Raw genomic sequence first — 21762 nt, 5'->3', positions numbered from 1 at the left:
TGAAACGGGGGGGGAGCTGCTGTCGGAAGTTTGGGGTTGAAAAGCAATCCTGGTAGCTGGACAGTGTTTACGCGAGATCCTTGGATCATCTCCTGAGGGGTCACGTGAACCAAATTGCTTTGTGTTTGAATTCAGATCGAATCCAGATCCAGATCCCAGGATCGCCCGTACTCGTAGAGTATGCCCCCCTAAGAGATTACCAATCGCCCGCGCCAGTGCTCGTAACTTACCGTAGTAGAATAGGACTACCAGGACGGTAGGTTGAAGTCGGACAGCAATTAGGATATGTCTACGGTGTCTGTCAGTATGTTATCCGAGCAAGGGCAGATTCAACACTCAAACCGACCCGAGCAGAGTCCAGGGTTTCCAGGTGAGGTGAAAAAAAGACCGGAAACAAGACTTCAAAGTCATGGCTCTAAACTTACTACGGTACTGGTATGATACCATATGAGACCTGATCTCTTATTGCAAAACCGTTGGGTGATTGAAATTCTAAACAATTACATTCTAAACGATAGCGCGCTGTAGATTACTCTCCTTTTGGTTCCACAACTTAAAGTACGGTACGTGGAGACGGACGAACAGTACGAGTACTGTACAGTATCATACTCGTATTATAATACTGGTATCATACGGTACCGAACCTTATTATCTCTTATTACCTATCATACTGTCCTCCAAAAAAACCCGAGTGCTGTCTGGATCATCTGATAAGGTCGCTGCCCTATACCCATCAACCCCACTACCCCCCCCAAAAAAAACATGCTGGCCATGGAAAGGCGGTTGGGATGCAAACAAAGGGGTAGGGGTTCATATCCATAACGCTCATTGAAGGGGCAAAACAGCACAGTGGGCCAACTCCTACAGTACTGGAGCAGACACCAATACTCGAGGTCTCGAGTGTCCTACTGGTGTATGATAATGTCCTCCGGAAAAAAAAACCGGTATGCCCACAACCCAACATACGCTCTTCTCTTGCTTACTGGAAGCTGACCCTCACCCCCCGCCCAAGCGCGGCAACCCCGGAATGGCGCGTAGAGCCAGCCAAGGAAGAAAATGTAAAACACCTGAATGACCGAAATCTGTACAGTGAGCAAAACACTATAGTGAGCCCAACCCTACGAGGGCAAACGCCGAAGGTCGAGATCTCGAGTAAGGAGGTCTTGCTAGTCCAAAGTACGTCTACGGTATTTTTCCAGCCCCGTTTGGCCTTCTAATCACCCCACAGATTCTACTTGGTCACCAGGCTAGCTAGATCCCAGTGCCCTGATTTAGGGCATTCCTGGTTGAACCTGTGAGGTGATACGGTACCTATGAACTTTCGTATCTAGACCCAATCTAGGGCATCAAGATCTCTGCTGAGCCATGCCTGTGCAATTTAACGGCTCGCGGAGCCGAAAGAATTTCGCCCAGAGTTTTCAACATGCTTCTCTTAGTAGGCGAGCCGGAGGTTCAAGATTAGACCAACTACAGGTGAAGCAATCTAACAAATCAATTTCGTAAATGATATCTTATGCTTCCGTATAACTTTTTTAGAAGCGAAGCTTATTGTCACGTTTACGGAGAATTTGACTCTTCTCAACCTGAAATTGGAAGGCCTACTCCCTCACCGCACCCCGCCTTTCTTAGGGGAACCTTAGAGCAGTATCCTGGTGGCATACTAGAGCGCCATTTCACCCGGACAGTGCTCCAATTCTATATCTCGGACTTTCTTTCCATTACCTTCTATTCACTCCTTACGAAGACCCCGCGGAAGAAGAAATAAGGGTATGGGGCACATTAGGTTGTTCGTTGTTCTTGCAGTTGACGAGGCTGTGCAGAAGTATTCCGGGGTGACAACTTCAGTGCAGATACCGAACCGCAACTCGGTGAGACTGTCTCACATCCTGGAGGGTGTTTAACTCCCACCTTTTACCTGCCGTAACGATATCACGTTGCGGTTTTCGATCGTGGCTGCGGGAGGATGACCCAACCCGATTCTTTTCACCCGCGAGGCTAGCCATATCCTGCTGGGGCGTTACGGTATTTGGATCGAGGCGGCGACACACAATAGTATTCAGATGCGGCATATAGCAAGGCTCGGAAGGTGACATGGCCACAATTGCTATGTCCCAAGACCAGGTGCTGCCTGCTCTCAGGTAGTCTACATCCACACGGTAAATTATACGAGGAACCTGGCACAGCATATCACTCGATGCAACTCAGCAGCCAGAAGTTTGTGTGTTGTTCAAGGCTGATGTTAGCCACAATCTCTCGAGGCTCAATTGTAAGCAGATTTCTCCACGAGGCTGTTTGAGTGTTCTCGGATGAAGAAATATAGTGCCAGTAAGCTGAAAGATAGAGGAGAGTTTGTGTTTTTCTCGGCTTCAACCGGGTCGCGCTTTATTCGAGTAGGGGGGGGCATGGGAATTGGTGGTACCTAGGGACACTTAGCACCTAGGGTATGATAGCTTAACAAGCAGGATGGTGGGTTTATCTCTTGGGACTGTTTAAGCAAATTTTGCCGATTGGACAGTTTTGACTCAGTGTCCGGCAGTTCGCTTCCCAATGCGTTGCGAAAAAGAAGAAAGTTTTAAAATTCGGCTGCTGCCCTTGCGCCAAATGTACGAGTACCGTACCAAGGTATGGTCGTGGGTGATCGGACAGCAAGGGATTCTCGAGCCCTGACACTAATTATAGGAAATAAAAGAACGAATTTGGCATGTGAATTGCCCAAACAAGCAAGAAGCTTTGACACCTCCAGTCTGTGTGTCCGATCACCCGTATCCATGCCGGAATAAATTAGGTTATAGATGCACCCACGCTTCACCAAGGCGGGCCGGGGGAACTCCCGCAATATCGAAGACCCCTCCAGTACTCGTACGGCGTCTTAAAGTACCCCGGAGAGTGAATTCCCATGTTTTGTTATTTACCTAGTCTTTTTCAGGCCGCAAGTTAGCCTTCAGTATTTTTGGTCCTTTTAGATGGGGAAGTGGGGGGTAGAATGGGGTCCAGTATCAATGCCTTCCTCGCTAGAAAGAACCACCTTCCAACATGTAATGGTAAGAATTTCCGCGATATTGAATAGGGCTCCATTATTTGTTTATCTAGGATACTATCATTCATCAAGCCATAGGGGGTCGGGGAACGGTAAAGCAGATTTCATACCCCTCGCAGCATATGAAGGTTCTCCCCTCTTCTCGTCTCAGCCAATCGTGGGAAAAGTCTGCTCAAGCCACCGGATCCATTGGGGCAGACTTTAGAGTTCACTAAACATTTCCCGCGAATGCTATTATATCATACTGATACACATGACCGGGAGGAGATATCAGCTGAAAAGGGGCGATTTATTCAACAAATAGAGCCGTGTGGCAATGGAGACTAGATTTAATACAGTATTTGTCCTTGAAGTTCCAGTAGCCCAAGGCTATAGCGGGCCCGGCGGATCGGGGCATTCTGGGGGTGCTCCTGGCCGAGGATAGTGGAACGGTCTTCAATCAAGTGATACCTTCTCCCACTCCTGTCCAGCCAGGAATGCTATATACTAAACCTTGTGTAGGTTCAGTGTTGGGGAACAGTTATAGTTCCCTCAGTTGTTCATATTCTAACCCTTTCTCTGGGCTACCGGTAGGGTGGGGTGCGATTGATATTACGCAAGACAATTGGTGAGATTGCGCAAGACCTTGATTGGATGGATAGTGGCCTCACCACAATACAAAGGATCTCATGGTTCCCCAATGCTATCTCCATTATTGTTGGTGAGACAACCTAATTATTGGGCATGTCATACCTCAGAGGGTACGAAAAAATTCATCCAGTTAAGGCTGACGTATAAAACTCGAAAGTGGGAAGTGAGATATCGAGACTCCGGTAGATAAAGATATATAACTTCGGCAGCGAACAGCGCATTGGGTGCCACAATTTTTCAGTACTACACGGCGTTTCTTGGAACCTAGGACTTCCGTCAGTCATATCATAGTATGATAATATTATCATACTAATAAACCAGCGATGGATGGGCGCTGGCAGCATCGGTAGCCCTAGGGATGCACATTCAGCTAGACGCTACCGGCAGGGTTGGGGGGTTCCTGGGGTTTGGGTACCGATAGTACTGTATGCACTTGCATCCCTATTATTGTTAGATCTCGTAGGGTTCTAAAAGAGAGATAGCCGAACACGGCGAAATCGATAGCCCCCCTCGGAGCCCTAATCTGGTTTTTGGAGAGCATCGATGCAGGAACGGTCGTATTGCTGATTTCCTAGTCATTCTATTCATTGGGCGTTGGCCTTTCACCGCTGTGTTCGAGTATATCAGTTGGTTCGTACCACCTACCGATCTGATGCTCCCTTGCCCCTCGGGCCCCGAGAGAGAAAACTCCTTGAGGGTGACGCCTATCGGGGTTCCGAATGTTCGGTGAAGATAGTGCTCAGAACACCGTTTACTCTACCATATATTCTGCACCTTTCTTCTGTTTCTAGGAAAATTCCTTCAGTGCTCGAGTATGGTAACCGCTGCAAAGGTGGGCTTTTCCTCTTTGATATGCAGGGTGGGGGTTCTCTTTCGGGCTGGATACCCTAATTGGGGCTATGTTGTAGAGTTGTGTAGAGTTGCATACCCTGCTGCCGCCTGTGAGTGGATGCAAAAACAGGGCTGCGCACGTTTTTGTCTTGGCGAAGGAGTGTATCACTCGAAGCCGTTGCTGCTAACAACTTCTGACTTTGTAAGTTAACCACTGTACAGAACATCCAAAATTCGAAATAACGACTGAGAAAGACCACCACTCTTACTACCCGAGGTGAAAATCTTGCCCTAGCTCTACCAAGCGCTCTCATTGACTAGAACTTTATGCGTGGCAGCCCATGATGCTCGCAGGTTCGGCTATTAGCACTTGAAGAGAGATGGGGACTCAGTTAGGGGATTCCTGTGATGGACTCGCCTACTGGGAAGGTTAATTCGCCTCTACTTCACTCCACTTCCTCTCAGGAGAGATATCTACTGCATAGGACGCTTTGTGCTCTGGGGGGTATCTTGTGTGCCGGACACAAGTAATTAATGGTACAGCGTTAGGTATGCCCCAGGATCATAGAGAGGCTATCCGCGGCGCGGCCTTTCCCTTTCCCAGGGGTGGAACGGCAATAGCGACTACCGATGGGCCGTACCTACACGGGCCAAGCACCAAGGCTTCACTGTGTCTCACCTAACAGTGGGCGGAGGGCGGGGGGAGCACAGGCCAGAGCTACCAATGGAACGTGGTATCAGAAAACCCGCTCCCTTCCTTCCTCCCTCCCTCCCCACTCTAATATTGCTCGTTCTCCCCTCATCGCAAACGCTGAGGGTGGAGGTCAGGTCTAAGCGCCGCCAGGACCCATAACCATGCCTGCCCTGCCTTACTCTTGGAGTATTTGGGCACGGGCCAAAGTTGCGACGCCGATGGTGGTGAAGCAGCTGTGATTGGGAAGAGTGCAACGGTTTTTGTGGGCGCAACACCTAGCTTTCGATAGGATGCCTTCTCTACTTTCCCTTCCATCTAATTAACTCATTCCTCAGCTCGCAGAGGAAAAAGAGAGGACTCATCCGGAGGACTCACCAGGTGCTTTGTGCGAATCGCCAACCCCCCCCGTGCATTGGGTTATTGGGCGGGGGAGCTGGGGGTTTGTGCGATTGTTTTGCGCCCAGCTATGTCATCCTTTCTGGAGGCATTATTATTCTCTCTAGATGATACTAGGTGTTACAAGGGGGGGGGGGGCCGCTAGACTTACCCACCGTCCATTCCTACCCCCAAAATTGCCTCTACAGTCTATGTACAGTAAGGCGGATTTGATGAGAGTGGTATGTGCGGAGTCGAGAGTGGGTTCCTAAGGGCGGGAAAGCTCCACAACTAAGGGCCTCAGGCGATTGCCTCTTTCTTCAACTAGCTGCACGGGACCCCGTGAGTTTGGGGATATATAGCACCATCTTCCTGCGTCAACACAATCACATTTCGACATCATCCCAGATCACTCCTGAAACTGGCTGTCACGACCAGCTCAGCTCACCACATATCGCCAGAGTTTAGCTCGCCTTACCCTGCCAAAATTTCCAATCTTAACCCTCCCCCTCCCCTAGCTCTCAAGCTTCAATCCGAAAAAGATCTAAAGAGGACCATCCGTTCCTCCCATAACTATCGCACTATAGCAGTATCGATAGAGCGGGAGATCATGTAAGTCCAATCACCTTGCATTCGGTTGGCCCCTGCCTGCCTGCAGGCACAGACCACCTTTCTAGTAGGCGTTCTACAAGGACAACGACTTACCATTAATAGAGCGTTCAAGCTCGGAACTACAACCAGAGGATCGGAGGAACTTTACGCTACCAAAACTTCACCCACGGGAATATGGACTCACCTAGGTCGACCAATTCCTCTCGCACAGCCGGTTCTCCTCGAGAGTATATCGGGGGCTCGAAAACATCGCCGAATTCTGCTGGGCGAAAAAACAGTAATGGCCCCGGTCAAGGCAGACGTCTTCCAGATAGCGTGACGGCGGGGCAGCAAACGCTTTTCTGGGATTGCTGTCAACCCGACTGTCCTGGAGGCGGTTATGTATACGACTTACATGACAAGTGCGAGCACTGCGAGCACATAAGGTGCGACTGTTGTCGAGTATACCCCGTAACGCCCAACGGGGAATAAAAGAAGACTCCTCTGCACCTACTGACCACCCCCGGGAGGGAGGGAGGGGGGGGGGGGAGCTTGGGTTCCTTGGGAGGACCGAGGAAGAGTCGGCATAGAGAAGGGAGAAGCGTACTGTTTTAATGTTTTCTCTTTCATTCGTTTTTCATATAACAAGGTGGACACTTCTCTTTTTTTCTTTGCCTCATTGGACAGATCTCTTTCTTTGGGCAGTCATGGTTGGGTGGTATCTTGTCTTCTTTTCACTTGTTTTTCTCAGTCATTCCTTTTCTTACTCTCACTTTGGCACCCGAGGCTATAGCATTACGAGTGGTTGGGGGGAGTCAAGAATTTTGAAGATTTGTTGACCAACGATGGGGAATCAATCAATCGTGGGATCAGTCGTTGGTCAACAATTAATTATCATACCTAAGTTACCTGCGATACCAAGAAAACCTTAAAACCGTGTCCATGACAATCCATTTACATAAGTAAAACGCTTCTAATTATAGTATCATAGTACACTGGAGCATTCCGCCGGTATATGATACCAAGATATATATCCCCAAAAGCCACTGCCTTGAACCACGACCCCCTACAGGTAGCTGAAAAAAAAAATCCCTCGACGAAAAAACAACGAACTCGTCGCACCAATGAATAAATGAACGAATAAGTAAGACCAATTCATCGATGTCGCGAGATGCAACGATGCATGGCAGCCCCAGATGGTGGAAAGAAGAAAAAAAGGTATTCCATAGCCCTGCCAGGAATATTCGTCGAAGACACAAAACAAAACGTGGTACAGAGATTAACTCATCCCGGGTTTCTTATAAATCTGTCTTACCGTCATGTTTTTTTTTCACACACACACACACACACAACCTCCCACCACATCAGATGATACCCCACCCTTCACTTACTCGTACTTTTAGGAAAGGAGAGGAAATGAAGAAAAAAAGCTTATCCCAACCGAGAAAAATAAAAAGAATAAGATGAGGGGGGAAAGACGGGGGGGAAGGAAAGAAAGCACGGTAGCAAAAAAAAAAAAAAAAATCGAAACTCCAAGAAGCCTTCCACTAAATCTATGATAAATTTACCCCGCCTACCCGGTCGACCGAGGTATAGTATGAGGGGTATATTACTGTAGGCAGACGCCTCACGTTTCCGAATGGAAAGGAGAGAAGGAAGAAAAAAAAAAAACATGAATCAGGGACAACAAACAAACCGACCACGTCTCCCCTTTTTGAATCATCGAGGGCGGGGTATTTTTCTTTTTCTTTTCCTTTTCCTCCCCTCTCCATATCTGCGTGGCGGGCAGGCTGGACTTCAGCAGTTATCTACCCATGATAACTGCATTCCGGCGCCTGCCATAAGCAAGGGGAAGAAGGCATGAGGCAGGACAGTGACAACGACAACAACCACAACACAACAACAGCGCCGGCGCACATATGATTGTTCTCCTCGAAAGAAAGAGGAGGACAACAAAAACGTAAGAACGTAGCGTAGGCACCGCCGGTGGGGTAAGGAAAAAAAAAAAATGGTTGCCTACATATCATACGGATATGTCACCGTAATCGGTAAGGCGGGAAGTAGAGCAGGGCAGAAGACACGAGTGATGTCTCATGACTTTTCATGTCCTATGTTTTCTTACCTGAGGGTGAGAATACCTCTCCCCCTCGGCGAGTGAATTAAAAAAACGGGCAGGGCTGCGGGGGGAATAAAGCAAAAAAGAAGGGAAGCAAGGGAAGGTTCACGGGAGCTTATCCTGGATTCTTCCACTTTGTCGGATCTGGTGAAACGGGAGGATAATCTACCTATCTAGTACGATAGCGGTACTACCGGTATTCTGGTCTGGAGAGAAAAGGGGGAAAAAAAAAAGCGATATTAGGCGGACAGTTTCTGTGGGGCTCGATTTCCGAGGAAAGGAAAAAAAAAAAAAAACGGACCGCACCGGGAATCGTGCGGGGCGGCCCGCTTCATCGATGTTGTGGCTAAAATAGGTTACGTGATGCCGGTATGCTAATACCGGTACTGTAGTCTAATCACCATCGGTCACAATATTATATATTATAATATATGAAGGAAAAAAGCTTACCAAAAAAATAATAAAATAAGAATAAAAATAAAAATTTAACCGTAGTACTCACTCAAGCGGTCGTACACGCGCAGTCTTGTCTAGAGGTAGTAGTACTCACTCACTCAAGTGGTCGTACACGCGCAGTCTTATCTAGAGTAGCGCATCTTGTGATGCTCCGATACAATACCGTACGCCCACTGCTCAGTATCACGCACACGCACACACACACGGATATATATATATATAATATATATATGGGGATCTCGTGCGATCCTATAAGGTTGAATTCGCCACTAGGGCTGTGGCTTACATATAGGTAGAAGGTGATTGGGGATTGAACTCGTCGTACAGACCGACATTAATTACCCTAGTACAAGTACTGTACAGTACATGACATTGTATGATATTCCACCCCTGACGATGACTTGCTTGGGTAAGCGCAGATAACGGCAGTTGTGAACATCATACGGGTTTTCCCTTCTCACACTCTCTCCCCCGAGGGAGGTTCTTTTTTTTTTACTTTTACTTTTTTTTTGTGTGCGAATCGACAGGGTATCATGGGGAGGGGGACGATGGACGATCGAACGGTGGAATCAGATTTCACGTTGGACAACTTATGTATGTATATGCCCCTTGGCGAGGTTGCTCTCCGCGCCTCCCTCTGACAGTCCCTCCCCCCCGCTATATTGCCGTGACTATGGGAGTCACCGGAGATGATTTACCCCGTCGTTGGTTGCCTCGCTCCGGGGGAGGAGGAGGAAGGGACTTCTCTAACGGGCAGGAAGGAAGGGACTTCTCTAACGGGCAGGAAGGAAGGAAGGAAGGGAAAACCATGGCCGAGGGAAGTAAACTCGAGGTTTTTTTTCTAAGGCCCTGTTCGGCATACACCAATGAATAAATACTATTGTATTTCCTGAAAATGGCTTATAAGCAAGCTGTCTTGATTGATGCCTTCGGGCATTATGTGCTAAGTGCCCACAACCATATTTTTTTTCCTTGGCTCTTTAGTGACTTTTTTTTTTTTTTCGGTTCCATCATAGGCCATCACTCGCATTCTGCCTTGCCTGTTCCCTTTTCTTTTTCGTGTCGGACAGGAGTGTTCAGAATTTGTGGAACGTGGGTAGGGCAATACCTAAGTTTCTCCGAGATTTCTCCATGGATAGCAAGTTGATCGCCGTGGCTTTTCGCCTTCCGGAGCCATGGACTTGCCTAAGAGGATCTCCTCCCCCCAGGGCTAACTATACGATGAACACTACGCAAATCGTGCCTTTGGTACTTTGGTATCGCGAAATGTGAAAGATATACTATTGGCACGGTAGTGACACTGGCCAGCTCTAAAAAAAAGTATTGATTAATTCTAGGAGTGAAAAGGAAACTAAAGACCAAACAAAGATCCCCCGTTCTCACCATTTCCTCCCTCCCTAAGCCAGAAAACATAAATCAAAGAAACAGGAATTAAAAGAAATGTAAATGGTTCGTTTGAAGATGGAAAATTTAGACTTAGGATAAACTACCTAGCATAAAAAAAACTCCCATTTTTCGCAAGCAACCAAAACACCAGAAAGCTGTATCCCTCTATCATCGGAACCACGATTTTGAACCCCCCTTTTTTTGTTGTCTTTGTTTTTACCTTTTTTTTTCCTCGTTCTTTCTTTCTTTGCCACTCCAACTCCTTCTTGGGAAAGATATAGCCCAAGCCCCGGAAAGCAACAAACTTTCAATCCTCCTGGCGTCCTGGGAACCCTCACCAACCTCCTAGCGGTCCATCACACCCCACCCATCCGGGGACGCACTTAAACCGGTGGGGATAGGGCAGCCTGGGGCCTCCTATCCACTCCATTCACGCCTGCAACTGTTGCAAACTTCGTGTGAGCACTCGGGGTGCTGGCATTTGGGACTGATTCTCTCGATCAGGAAACAGGGGTTTCGACCCTCATTCTGGCATATATGACAGAACCAAATCCGTTCCCTCGTTTCGTTTTGGGGGCACCAGCACCCTCTAGGGCGACCTGTACCCCGAGAAGGTTCCCTGTGTCCAAGGTCGAGGCAGACGGGGCATGGTGTGTTTCTCGAAGACATTGTTGTGGAGGTGGTGATGATGCTTTTCCTTTTTTGTCCTCGGTTTTTTGAAAGCGAATTTCGTAAGGATTCTGGAGGTTTTGTGAAATAGTAGAGTGTGGTCTCCGTACGGCGAGAAAAGGAGATGATAATAGAGGAGTGGGTGGATAGGAGGACAATGGAAGAAGGGGAACGGGCTTCTGGGGGAATGAATAATTAAAGTTTGGTTTTCTGGGAGATGTGTTTGGTTGGGATCTCGAACGGCTTCAGCTCTTCCTTTGGGTTGGGGCACTGGATATTTCGTGATAGACAAGAGATCTCGAAGGGGAGATTGGAGCGTATTAATACTCATCTCCAGGAGACATCAAGGCACCAACTTAATGCCTGCCTCAAGGAGTGGGAAACGCGGTTTGTTTCCCCAGCACTAGATGTATTGGGATCTTAAGGCTCCCTGACGCCCGACTCCCACGGGCGAAGCCATGATGAGAGTCAGGGGAGCTGGGCCACTTCCCACTCATTTCTTTTTTTTCCCTTCTTTTTTTCTTTTTTGGACCGGTGGGAATGGCCATGATGTAACGGGGTTGTAGTATCCGCTGTCTTGGGAATCCCGAATGTGGTGAGAAGCGGGGCGAGTAGTGCACTCCCATCTCGAATAGAACCTGGTATGTGGTACGTGGGATGAAGGATGGAAAGGCTGTGCTGTGGTAAAGTGATGTCTAGATATCTCCCCGTACATCTAATCGGACCTCAGTTGACTTGGAGTGAGTGCTATATAGGCTGCCAAATAGAAACCTCACTATTGCAGCCCGCTAAGCTGCGGAGGGAAGGGAAAGGGGGGGGGAGGAGTGCCGTGGAGGGAAGAAAGCTCTAGCGGTAATACGGGCCCGCCTGTTCCTGCGTTAGTACAATTGTCATAGGGCTAGGAAGCATCTCCGAACCTGGCAATCGACCGCCATGTTCCAGATCTATGCATGCAGGAGCTGGAATTACCTAACCGCATTCTAGTTATTTCACGAACTCTTAGAGCACACCGGATATAAGCGCATCCTCCACCCATCCCTCCCTGACGGGAGTGCCCCTCTAAGATATCGTAGGCATTGAGTAGGGCATCTTGTTTCCGCAGAAAGGACTTCCCAAGGTCCGCATAACTATACTCTCGGCCAATCGAAATTGGTTAGACAGTCAAGTTAAAGCATCAGGCGGAGAACTATCGGTTTTCCGGGGAGAAAAAGGTGAACTTTTAGCTAGGCAGCCGGCTTCCCAGATATGATGCCGGCAGCAGAATATCACGCTTCCTACCGGGGGGCGGTGCGGATCTCATTCTCAAGAACTCGGTTTACGTGCGCGCTTTGCCCTTCATCTTCCATCTAAGCAGCTCTCAGCCTTCATGTCGTGAGCGGAAGGGATAACAGGAATGGAATTATTAAGAGGATTGAGCCCCCCCTGTGCCTCTAGCCGGGTGTGGCTTCCCATGTAGTCGTACATGATGCTCAGCACGCCGTTACACAATGGACAACTAGAATATCGACTACAGCACATGTTTTCGCAGTGTAGAAATAGAGTCGTTGGTTTTGCGTATTGGATCAAATTTTCATTCTGAGAAGGTCCGAATATCTATGTCAGTTTACTATTCCCTAGCAAAGTTCCTGTATTGGCAGAAGAGCAGCGCTAGTCTATGTCTATTACGATGGTATAATGTTCCGGTTGAATGGTAGGGTCTCTGGGTACCAAGTAATAACCTTTGGGACCAGTAGACTTCTAGTAGCGGCCCAGTGAGGTATGGCAGTAACAAGTTATTAAAGCACTAATATCAGTAGTTCAGGTGATTGCGAGTAGTGAATTTTTTGTGGGGGTACAAATATAAACGTTTTATGGCAACGGTAGTGACTCGCAAGTTTTCGCACGTTGTTGGACAGCAACCCTATCACACTGTGCAAGTATCTATCGCTGCACATTTCAAGATTTCCAAGTCCACCTTGAGGCGGAGATTGATAGCCCCAGAACTCCTCCTGAGCAATCTACCTTATGCCTACATAAGGCTTCCGGCTAAGAGCGTTAACAGCTGGAAGTTCGACAGCCGTTGGATGCCACGCACGGCGGATAATTTCTTGCCGAGGCCACTCAAGTGTCGATTCCATATCATTTTTAGATAATTATAAAGATAGGTGTTGATCCAGGCTGTATCTGATGATTGACTTGCAAGAAGGGTATACAGGCATGATATCTGGGAGGCAGCTCTACTCCGAAGACTTCCTGGAACAACACCGGGCTGACCAATTTTGCTATCGAGAACTCTAGAACGTCCTCCGGAGTCTGACGGCTGAAACCTCTCTCTCTTACCAAGTCTATGTCTCAGTCCGTCTGGACTTAACTCGTGCCTCACAATTTCTCCTGCAGTGGCTAAGTGAAGAGCTTGACTGGATGCGTCAAAGTAGTGGGAGCAAACTCCTTTCCCAACCACCCAACTCGATGCCCCAGGTTTCATGGAAAAACGCGGTGAACAACCGACAGGTGCGTTAATTCTAGTGCATGATACCACCGCATATTGCAGGGAAAAAGTGGTTATCCCCGGTTCAGCGTCCATATAGCGTGACGTGCGGTAGGGCGTTAGATGGTGAGGGTCCCTAGAAACGGCCTATAAAAGCATTAGAAGTAGGTCGTTTCTTCAGCCTTCAAGCCCCAACACGCTCTTTTGCCAGAGCTATAGGGAAAGCCCCCAGAATGCCTAAGCGTTTCGGGAGATGAATAATGCAAACCTCTCTAACAGAGACACTATCATATAAGGCGGCAAGTTCCACAGGGTTGATAAAGTCAGCTTGGTCTAAAAACTATGGTGATAGTGATATATATCATACCTCACCTTCCTAGTACTTTCGCACTAAAGCCCCACATACTACTTCTAATGACACATAAAAGGCTTGATGGAGGAAAGACGCACTGGGTATCCAGCGAACCACACACTGTCGCGCTTAGCAGCTTGTGCCCAGTTTGAGAGGTATTTGCTCTATGATAAGGCTCTACCGCGGTGTACAAGTAGTCATAGTGAGAAATCGAAGCCTTGTGGCTTGGCACTAAAATTTTTTATGGAGTTACCGGTATACAAGAGAAACCCCACCAGACAGAAAACACCCTCTCGATAGCTTGTGCGGTAGAGCTTGGGGGCGTTAAAACGTTCAATACCTGGCAGAGATTGCTTATATGGCTTCCCCGAGGTTCTTCACACCAAGAATCAAAAAACCGGATCTAAAAAGTCGAAAGGAGAGGATCATACATAAAAGTCTGCGCCAGACATTGTCACTCGAGAAGCGTCTCCAGTCTCCAGTCTCCGTCTCTCAGCTAGACCCGCGTTTGCTAAGGTTGTGCTATGTGCGCGGCCTAGGGGGCTGCGGTCACTCATTGACATCCTCGTGCAATCTCACCCTTTGGCTCGCTCATCCACGCCTCAAAGTTTGTGCACTTGTGCATACGGATACATGGTACTGTATGAATTGGGAACTTGAAGGTGTGTGTGGACAAAAAAGGAGGGGTAGGAGCCTCGGATACTTCAGCTTGGGTCAATTATTGACCCCCGGGATCGTATGTGCATGGCCGTGCTGAACGACCAGCTGAGCAAACCGGAATCCTCGCCTATTGGACCATGATCTCCAAAGCCAGGAAATAGTGATTCGCGCAATTACCACTCAATATATTGTTCATAAGGCTATCGTGCTTGAATCACGTCCTGGAAACTGCCAGACGGATCAAGCCAGGATGAACGGGAGACCAGCCGAGATTTCCGGAGTAAAATTAGGTAGGAAATCATCAACCACCAGTATACCCTCCCGTGGTTTTTTTTGTTAGTATTCCTACTAAGATAGGAGAAGAGTGTCCAGATATTAGTTAAACTGGTTCTCGGTAAGAACCGGAATAATTCCACCTAACACTAGAATGTGGGGGTTTCCTCTCCCAATAAGGTCTCGGCACTTTGGAGAAAGCTTCAACCATTCCAGTTCCTACGGTAGTTCATCCAATACTCAGGTGCAACACCTGAATATCTTACCGATAAAGATTGGTCCACCGATAATAGCCATACTACCAGTGAGGCCGCTTTGGTAATTTCAGCAAATATGCGGACCCAGTATTGATGCTGCTGCCGGCACAAGATTTAGGTAACCAATGTGTTTCCGGAATGCCGCAACGGCATCTGCTATGAGAAACATCGATTCTTGTTATGAACACTGAGAGGAAGGCTATGCTGAATTGATATCAATGTGTAGTATGAGCAATGCTGATACGTGCCCCAGATGCATTCTCTGCAAAATCTAGAGTGCTCCATGGAAGCACATCGTTCGCGCTTTCCTGCAAGTAAGCTTTCAGAAGGCTGTCATTTCCTCGGCAAAAATAGAGTTCGGAAATTAGAGGTTATGTATGTTCAACCTTTATGTATGATGTGTCGAATAAACGCCTCTAAATTTGATGGATCCCAATTATTTGGGTTAATTTTCAATGGGTGCGACGTGCTATGTCAGGCGTCGACATCACCTAGTGCACCGCACACTACTGGTTAACACCCTGATAGTAGGAAAACGCGAGGAGCATCGTGCACAACCTCTATTTTTGTCCTGCTTCAAGATACCAGGGAGCATCCACACAAAATGCCCCACCCACGCCGCCCCTAACAGAGCTGCGGGTGGAGATCAAGATTGGCCAACACAACCTATAACGGCGCCGTGCAAGACCACCAATTCCGATCCAAGTACGGGTTTCCATTTCTATAGAGCCTCGGTCTAGAGGAGATGTCGAAACGTTTGCTCTCAGCTTCTAGTTATCCACCTCAAGACATATAATACTATTATGCTGTATTGTGCTAATTTGTAATTAGTCTCACGCTTTGCTGTAGGCCAACGACCGAGGAGTATACTACCTACAAGATTAAAATGAATTCTCCACACCCGAAACGGGTTTTCCTCCTCGGGTTACAGCGATGCGCTTTTGATGGGCCCTCGCCTGCTACATGATTAGCATCAGCGACCCCAAACATACACCTAGGCACCCTACTGGTAAGCCAACATCAATCCTATGCATATATATCAGTGAAGTCGGGATCTGTTAGTCTGTAGGGTCAAGCTACTGGAGCAGGACTGTATCCGTATCCAAATCAGGTTGTAAGGCAGCGATCGCCTCTTGATAATGCGGAACTTACGATTTTAGCTCGACCGAAGCCGTCGGGAACAGCCAGCATAGCTCAGGGCCTCCGGTAAGCCTTTTCCGGAAATATCATAAGGGGGAGTATGAATTGTTAACATAGGCAAGCAAGTTGGTACCAGGAGTTCTGGTGCTCGTGGTTATTATACCGAAAGAAGGTATGCCTGAGGTATGATACCCGTTAGTGGACACAAACAACCAAAGCCTGAACCTCATAATTCCGCAGATTTATCCACCGACATCTGAATATTCGACCGGCGGTGGTTGAAATTATGTTCGAGAAACACCAAGAAACCCCACCTAATAGATGCTTGCCTTCAAAGCGATAAATTAAGAAATAGATCTTCAAAGAATGTGTGTACTCGTTACTATAAGAGAAACAGGCAGTAAGCCCTCAAGAACAAGACCCACCCCTACGAACCCCCTACCCACTGTGAATCCGTAGGGAAGAGTTCGCCGTCAACCAGTTTGTAATTCTTGTTAACTTAGTAAAGTATTCGACTCCGAAAACCAAAATCCAGATCGGAGCAATACCTCTAGAGTGTTCCCTCGGGATCACCCAAAAGGCGTCAGAAATACCCTGCCTTCAGAATGAGTTACACTTTTTCACCCCGCAAAATCCCCTCCTCATCGTTGCTCCAGGAGGAGTTCCTATTGAGAGCAAATGTTGGAGTGATACTTCGACCTACATCATATCAACGACGCCTAAGTTACCAAAAAAAACCATAGGCAAGCCTTACTAAACCAAACTTTAGCTAACCAACATTAGGCAACCAGGAAGAAGAGCTTACAAAATTCCTCAACCTTAGCACAAGGCAGTGAACCAATGCCCCCCAGGCGAAAAACCCCAAAAGTATCAAAGCCCGCAGATACCAGTGATGGCAGTGGTGGAATCCAAGCTCAAGCAATAACAACCCCTCACCACTCCTTCCTACCCACAAATACTGAGCTTTTGTAGCACACCAGTAACCGTGAGCACCAGTCCCATATGATTCCTACTCCCCTCCCCCGGTAGTGACATAACTTGTAGAGGTCCCTTACTTCACTCACACTTCGGAAGCCCTGACCCGCATGCGGTATTTTTGCGTATCAATTGGAAGCATAGTCTTGGTAGGTACTTATTATACGAGGAACGAAAAGTGCTGTAGAACCTTTTAGTATTGGAAAAATGCTACGACAAAGGTGGCTCAATGGAATATTATGAGTAATCTGCTGGCTGCTAAAGTGCAAGAATGAACCTGAACGTTGTCCTACTGGAATATGATTACGGCACTGATCAGTACCATCTCCCGGGGGAAGCTTGCTGGCTGTGGTGAGATGTCTGACATGTGTACAGTAGAATCACTTGATTCACATAAAAACTGATATCATAGGAGCTCATAAGGAAAGGTGCAGCAGATACACCCGACCCAAATATATTGTACCACGTTCCAACTCATTACAGGTAGTCATCATGGTTGATGGGGCAATGCATTTTTCATCTAAGTACACTATTCACGCTGCATCAATCGCTGTTGGCCTCAACAGAAATATTAAGTTCTCCACAACTCTCACGAATCACTAGTAAAATCCCTCCAATGCAAGCGAACGACAAGCACCACCCAACTCACTAATATGGCATTCCCTAGGCTCGACGAACAATCAGCTCTCTGAGCACCCACCAACTGCCCAATCCTCCGGCAATAATCGCGGCAAGAACGCCCCAGCCTGCCCGAGTTCCAAACAAATAGACTAGATACCCCATAATGACTTCTCTCCTCCTAGCTGCATCTCGAGCAGGTCTCCATCCCTCGACATCAGGTTGGTATGGTGGACGAACCCTCCATCCGTCACTAGCACTCAGGGGCTCGGCAGGAATAGATATGTGTGCAACGACAGGCCGATGATCTGAGGATTTGATTTCCTGGATAGAGGTGTATTTGTGAACCCGAAGGTTCTCTGATGGAAGATAAAGTATCCTATCCGTCCAGCTCGGCCATCGAAGTGGTGCCCAATTCCAGCTGTGATCGTCTGGTGAGGTTTTTGAGATGTGGTATTTATACGTAGGCGGGAAGGTAATCGAAGCTTCTTCTAAGCCGTGCAGTGTTTTATTTGCCTTTCTTTGTGGAGTGAGCTGATCATGTCCGAGGAGGTTTGAGTAGTGTTTGTTCGACGAGGGAGGATCATCCGGTTGTGGAAACACAATAAATTCCGGCCCGACAGGTTTGGAGTCCGCTGTACGGTAGTTGAGATCTCCAAGGACGAAAAGATGAGCCGTGGGTGAATATAATCCTGAACAAGGTGCTGGATCTGGTTGAGAAGATGATAAACTCCGGGTAGAGACCGATCCGATCTCTGGTACGGAATTCCCCCTTCCCCTTCCCACAATATCGAAAACAAGCCCCCGCACAATCGAGCCCCAGTTTTCGTTTCGCAGATGGACGTTCTCTTCACCCTGAGCAAGATGCACAGCTAAGAAGTTTATTTCCACCGTCTTATTACCACTACCCCCATCGGTGCCCCCATCCATGGCATTGTAATAAACCTTGACTCCAACACCTCCTTTATTCCCCATCTCCCATAATCCCACTCCAACGCCAGCGTACCGTATCTCCCCAACCCTCGCCGGGCTCCTCGCGAACACCATAATTCCTGTCAACCCAACATTACTCCTCGCCACTAGAGCATAGTCTTCACCCAACTGCTTCCTTGTAGCGGCTTTCACTGCCGTCGAGAATGTTTCGAAATATCCTGTCAGAGTTGGCCCACCTAGGAAGGAAGTAGGAAGCGGAGCTATCTCTTGTAGTGAGAGAACTATCAAGTCCGGTTTGAAGGACGGGGATTCAAGCCCGGAGAGGAGATGCGAAGAAAGAGTTGCGACGTCGTGATGAAGCAGGGCACAGTTGAAGGTAATGAGGTAAAGGTGTATTCTACCACTCATGATGGATGTGACAATGCACGATAGGGGTGTACGCTTGTTGACTGGGGTATCGGGCAAAGACGGGATCGAATTATTATCAGAATATAATTGCGGGAGGGGTTTGCAGGCCGTTTCTTTGTTGAAAAAAAAAAGAGGATTACTCCCGGCAGGAGGGAGGGAGAAAAGGAGCAACCGGGGGGAGCCCGGGGCAGTCAATATCCAAGCGCGTTTTGCGACGGATTCGCTTCGCCGATATACTAGGACAGGCAGTCAGGTAGACCCACCATCATACCAATAGTGCTGCTACACGGTCAAGGTACTGGATGATAGGCTGTGCTCGAGCAAAGTTAAATATATTATATTTTGAGCAAAGGTGGTCTACGGCACCGATACTAATCCCGTACACAAGTGGGTTCTACTGGTTTAGATCTGATTCCCTAACTGAGTTGTCAGAGCAACTATCAATCAATCGACATGACGTCGGCTGGGAATTCGAGCAACCAAGGCTTGAACCCCACCATCCACCCATGATACAGCCCAACTGCCAATGGCCCCAGTCACCCACCGTTTAGCCACCACGCCCCGTATTCGATCTAATCAGCGAGTCAAGAGTGCAGGCGCAAGCGCGAAGCTTCAGCCTGCCTCTGCAACCCCATCCTATCACCTCACTCGAGAATACCGTATCAGATCCCACTCTTACAGTACCGGCACAGGCAATAACTGTGTTTGACGGAAACAAAAAGTTTATTGCGAACGAAAATGTACGATTCCACGAAGATTTAACCCACTTCCCTTTCCCCCAAGTTACAGAAGATGAAAACATGTTCGCCATCATCACGTGTCCACTACCGGTTACAAGATCATTATACGAGTAGAATAGAGAGGGAATACTATTGGGACAAGAAAACGGAAAGTCGTTAAAGAAAAAGAGGAAATACATTGGACTAGGCACGACACTAAACTCGGGAACAAGTAAGTGCAGCGGCCAGAAGAAAACGAAAATGGTTGAAAAATCTTGCAAAAGTGAGATGTAAAAAGAAAACATTTGTAGGAGAAAAAAAGCCCTCGGACGAAACACCGGAAGGAAAAAACCAATCTAGGTCGTCACGTCGTTAAATTGATCAAATATCGAACGCAATACAGCGTTCAGGGGAAGCATTTAGTAGTAATAGCGGTTGCGGCGGCGATGACCCCTGTGGCCACCCTCAATAACGATCTCGGTGCGAGTCTCCTCGCGATCGTAATCTAGTCGCCTGTCAAAGCGAGGGTGACCTACGCCAATCGACTCATACTCAAGGTCTCGGATACGATCTACTGAGAGTTAGCACCATGGATTACCCGGGGCTTCCCTATGGATTAAAACGTACGTCTGCGAATCTCGTGGGTGAGATCCACTAACTCGTTGATCTGCTCACGGTGCAGGTAATCAAAGATATAGTAGAAGAACTCAGTTTCCTCATACGGGTATCCGCATTCCTCAATGGCCTCTCTGGTGACAAGGTCCTTAGTGATCTCGGTCCAGAGCTCACTCCCCAATCCCCTTGATCTCCGAACGCCGTTATCCCGCCTCCAGTTGATATCAACCTCCCGACCCATGTCGACAGTCACTCGACGGGTTCCAGCAGGAACATCAATAATTGCAAGTTCCGAATCTCTATCATCATAGATGCTTCTTCGCCGATGCCTATATGATGCATCCAGGTTGAGATCGATATCTGATCGGGCAAACCGGCCCCCAAGGAGCCCACGATGACGGTGCCCATAGTGGTGGCCATGGTGGTGGCCAAAACTACCCAAGCTCATACCACTACCATATCTGCGTTCACGGTCGTGAAGGTCGTCATAGGAATACTCGCGTGCAACACGGGGCCTGACAAGAGCACCGGCTACCGGATTGCCTGCCGAAATCAACATGATGATTCAAATCCCAAGAATGGATAGAAGGAGATATTTACCATGATCGATATGGTGATGAACGTGATGGTGTTCATGTTCGACAACGGGCTCATCGATAACACCGCCGCGTACAAGGGCACCCGTGGAAGTATGCGGGTTTCCGTAGGAAGTGTATGGAGTGATAGTAGAAATACTGTTGAAAGGTGTATCAGGTGAGTATACAGCCATCTGAGTATCAAGAGCACGATCTGAAAGATATTGTCGTTCTCTTTCTCCCATGTAGGGGTCTGCGGTAGTGTACCTTGCCATGTCTAGACTTCTTTTTTTGGGAGTTCCAAAAATGATAGAATAAAGGATTCGCTGGTGGCGGGTTTCTAGAGCGAAGGAAAACTAGGCTCTTTGGTAACGGATGAGGGGGTTTTAAAAAACCTCCTCGAGAGAAAAGCGGGGTTGAGTGAACAACAAAGTTATGCGGCGGTCCGAGAAAGGTAACAGAGCAAACTTGTAGAATGTGTTTTGCGGTCTGTGGTAGAAAAAGTGTGTGTTAGCAACAAATAAAAGAAGGCATACCACTCAGACTGGGCACTGGCTCGATATTTCCGTATCTGGCTATTTCGCCCGCCCAATACCTGATGCTTGATGCAATGCGCCTGAGATAATGAGAAGGAAAAAAACCGCCCATGATACTTACATGTTTCTCCTTTGCTTTTTCTGTTAAGTGGCCTAGAGATGAATGGCTTGATCGGGTGAGAGAAAAGGTGTTACAGCACGCGTACAGTACAGTACAAGAAGCGATGTTCTCCTGAGAGGAAGCTGATAGTTGATTGAAGGGTGCGACCGTGATTATTATCGAAAGTCGAGTCCACAGTTCTGGGGCATGGCGTTTATATACCCATCTTCACTTTCAGATCCCATGATGACACAGACAGCTGATTTCCTTGAAAGTTGACGGCTGCAGGGCGTTTCCCTTGCTACCGGTATTCTGACAAACACCAGACTCTCCCCCAGTACAGAGGAGG

The 21762-nt window shown here is 47.9% G+C and overlaps 3 protein-coding genes; all 3 read right to left on the bottom strand.

The window, feature by feature from the left end:
• Positions 1-10041: 10041 nt before the first annotated feature.
• GSTUM_00004055001 (uncharacterized protein) lies at positions 10042-11214 on the bottom strand. XM_002835207.2 has 1 exon: positions 10042-11214. Exon 1 carries the CDS (start codon positions 11114-11116, stop codon positions 10706-10708), a length of 411 nt encoding a protein of 136 aa, XP_002835253.1. The 5' UTR covers positions 11117-11214; the 3' UTR covers positions 10042-10705.
• A 6148-nt stretch (positions 11215-17362) lies between these two features.
• On the bottom strand, positions 17363-19152 carry GSTUM_00004054001 (uncharacterized protein). XM_002835206.2 has 1 exon: positions 17363-19152. Exon 1 carries the CDS (start codon positions 18866-18868, stop codon positions 17573-17575), a length of 1296 nt encoding a protein of 431 aa, XP_002835252.1. The 5' UTR covers positions 18869-19152; the 3' UTR covers positions 17363-17572.
• Positions 19153-19572: 420 nt separating this feature from the next.
• Positions 19573-21762, bottom strand: GSTUM_00004053001 (uncharacterized protein). XM_002835205.2 has 7 exons: positions 21610-21762; positions 21435-21556; positions 21135-21266; positions 21045-21103; positions 20803-20936; positions 20215-20745; positions 19573-20158 (listed from the first exon to the last, which is right to left on the bottom strand). The coding sequence occupies exons 1-7, from the start codon at positions 21656-21658 to the stop codon at positions 20007-20009; spliced, it is 1179 nt and encodes a 392-aa protein (XP_002835251.1). The 5' UTR covers positions 21659-21762; the 3' UTR covers positions 19573-20006.

Source organism: Tuber melanosporum (assembly GCF_000151645.1).
Source record: "Tuber melanosporum whole genome shotgun sequence assembly, scaffold_1, strain Mel28".
Taxonomy (NCBI): domain Eukaryota; kingdom Fungi; phylum Ascomycota; class Pezizomycetes; order Pezizales; family Tuberaceae; genus Tuber; species Tuber melanosporum.
Note: the sequence above shows the minus strand (reverse complement) of the source record. Positions and strands in the feature narration are given on the sequence as shown.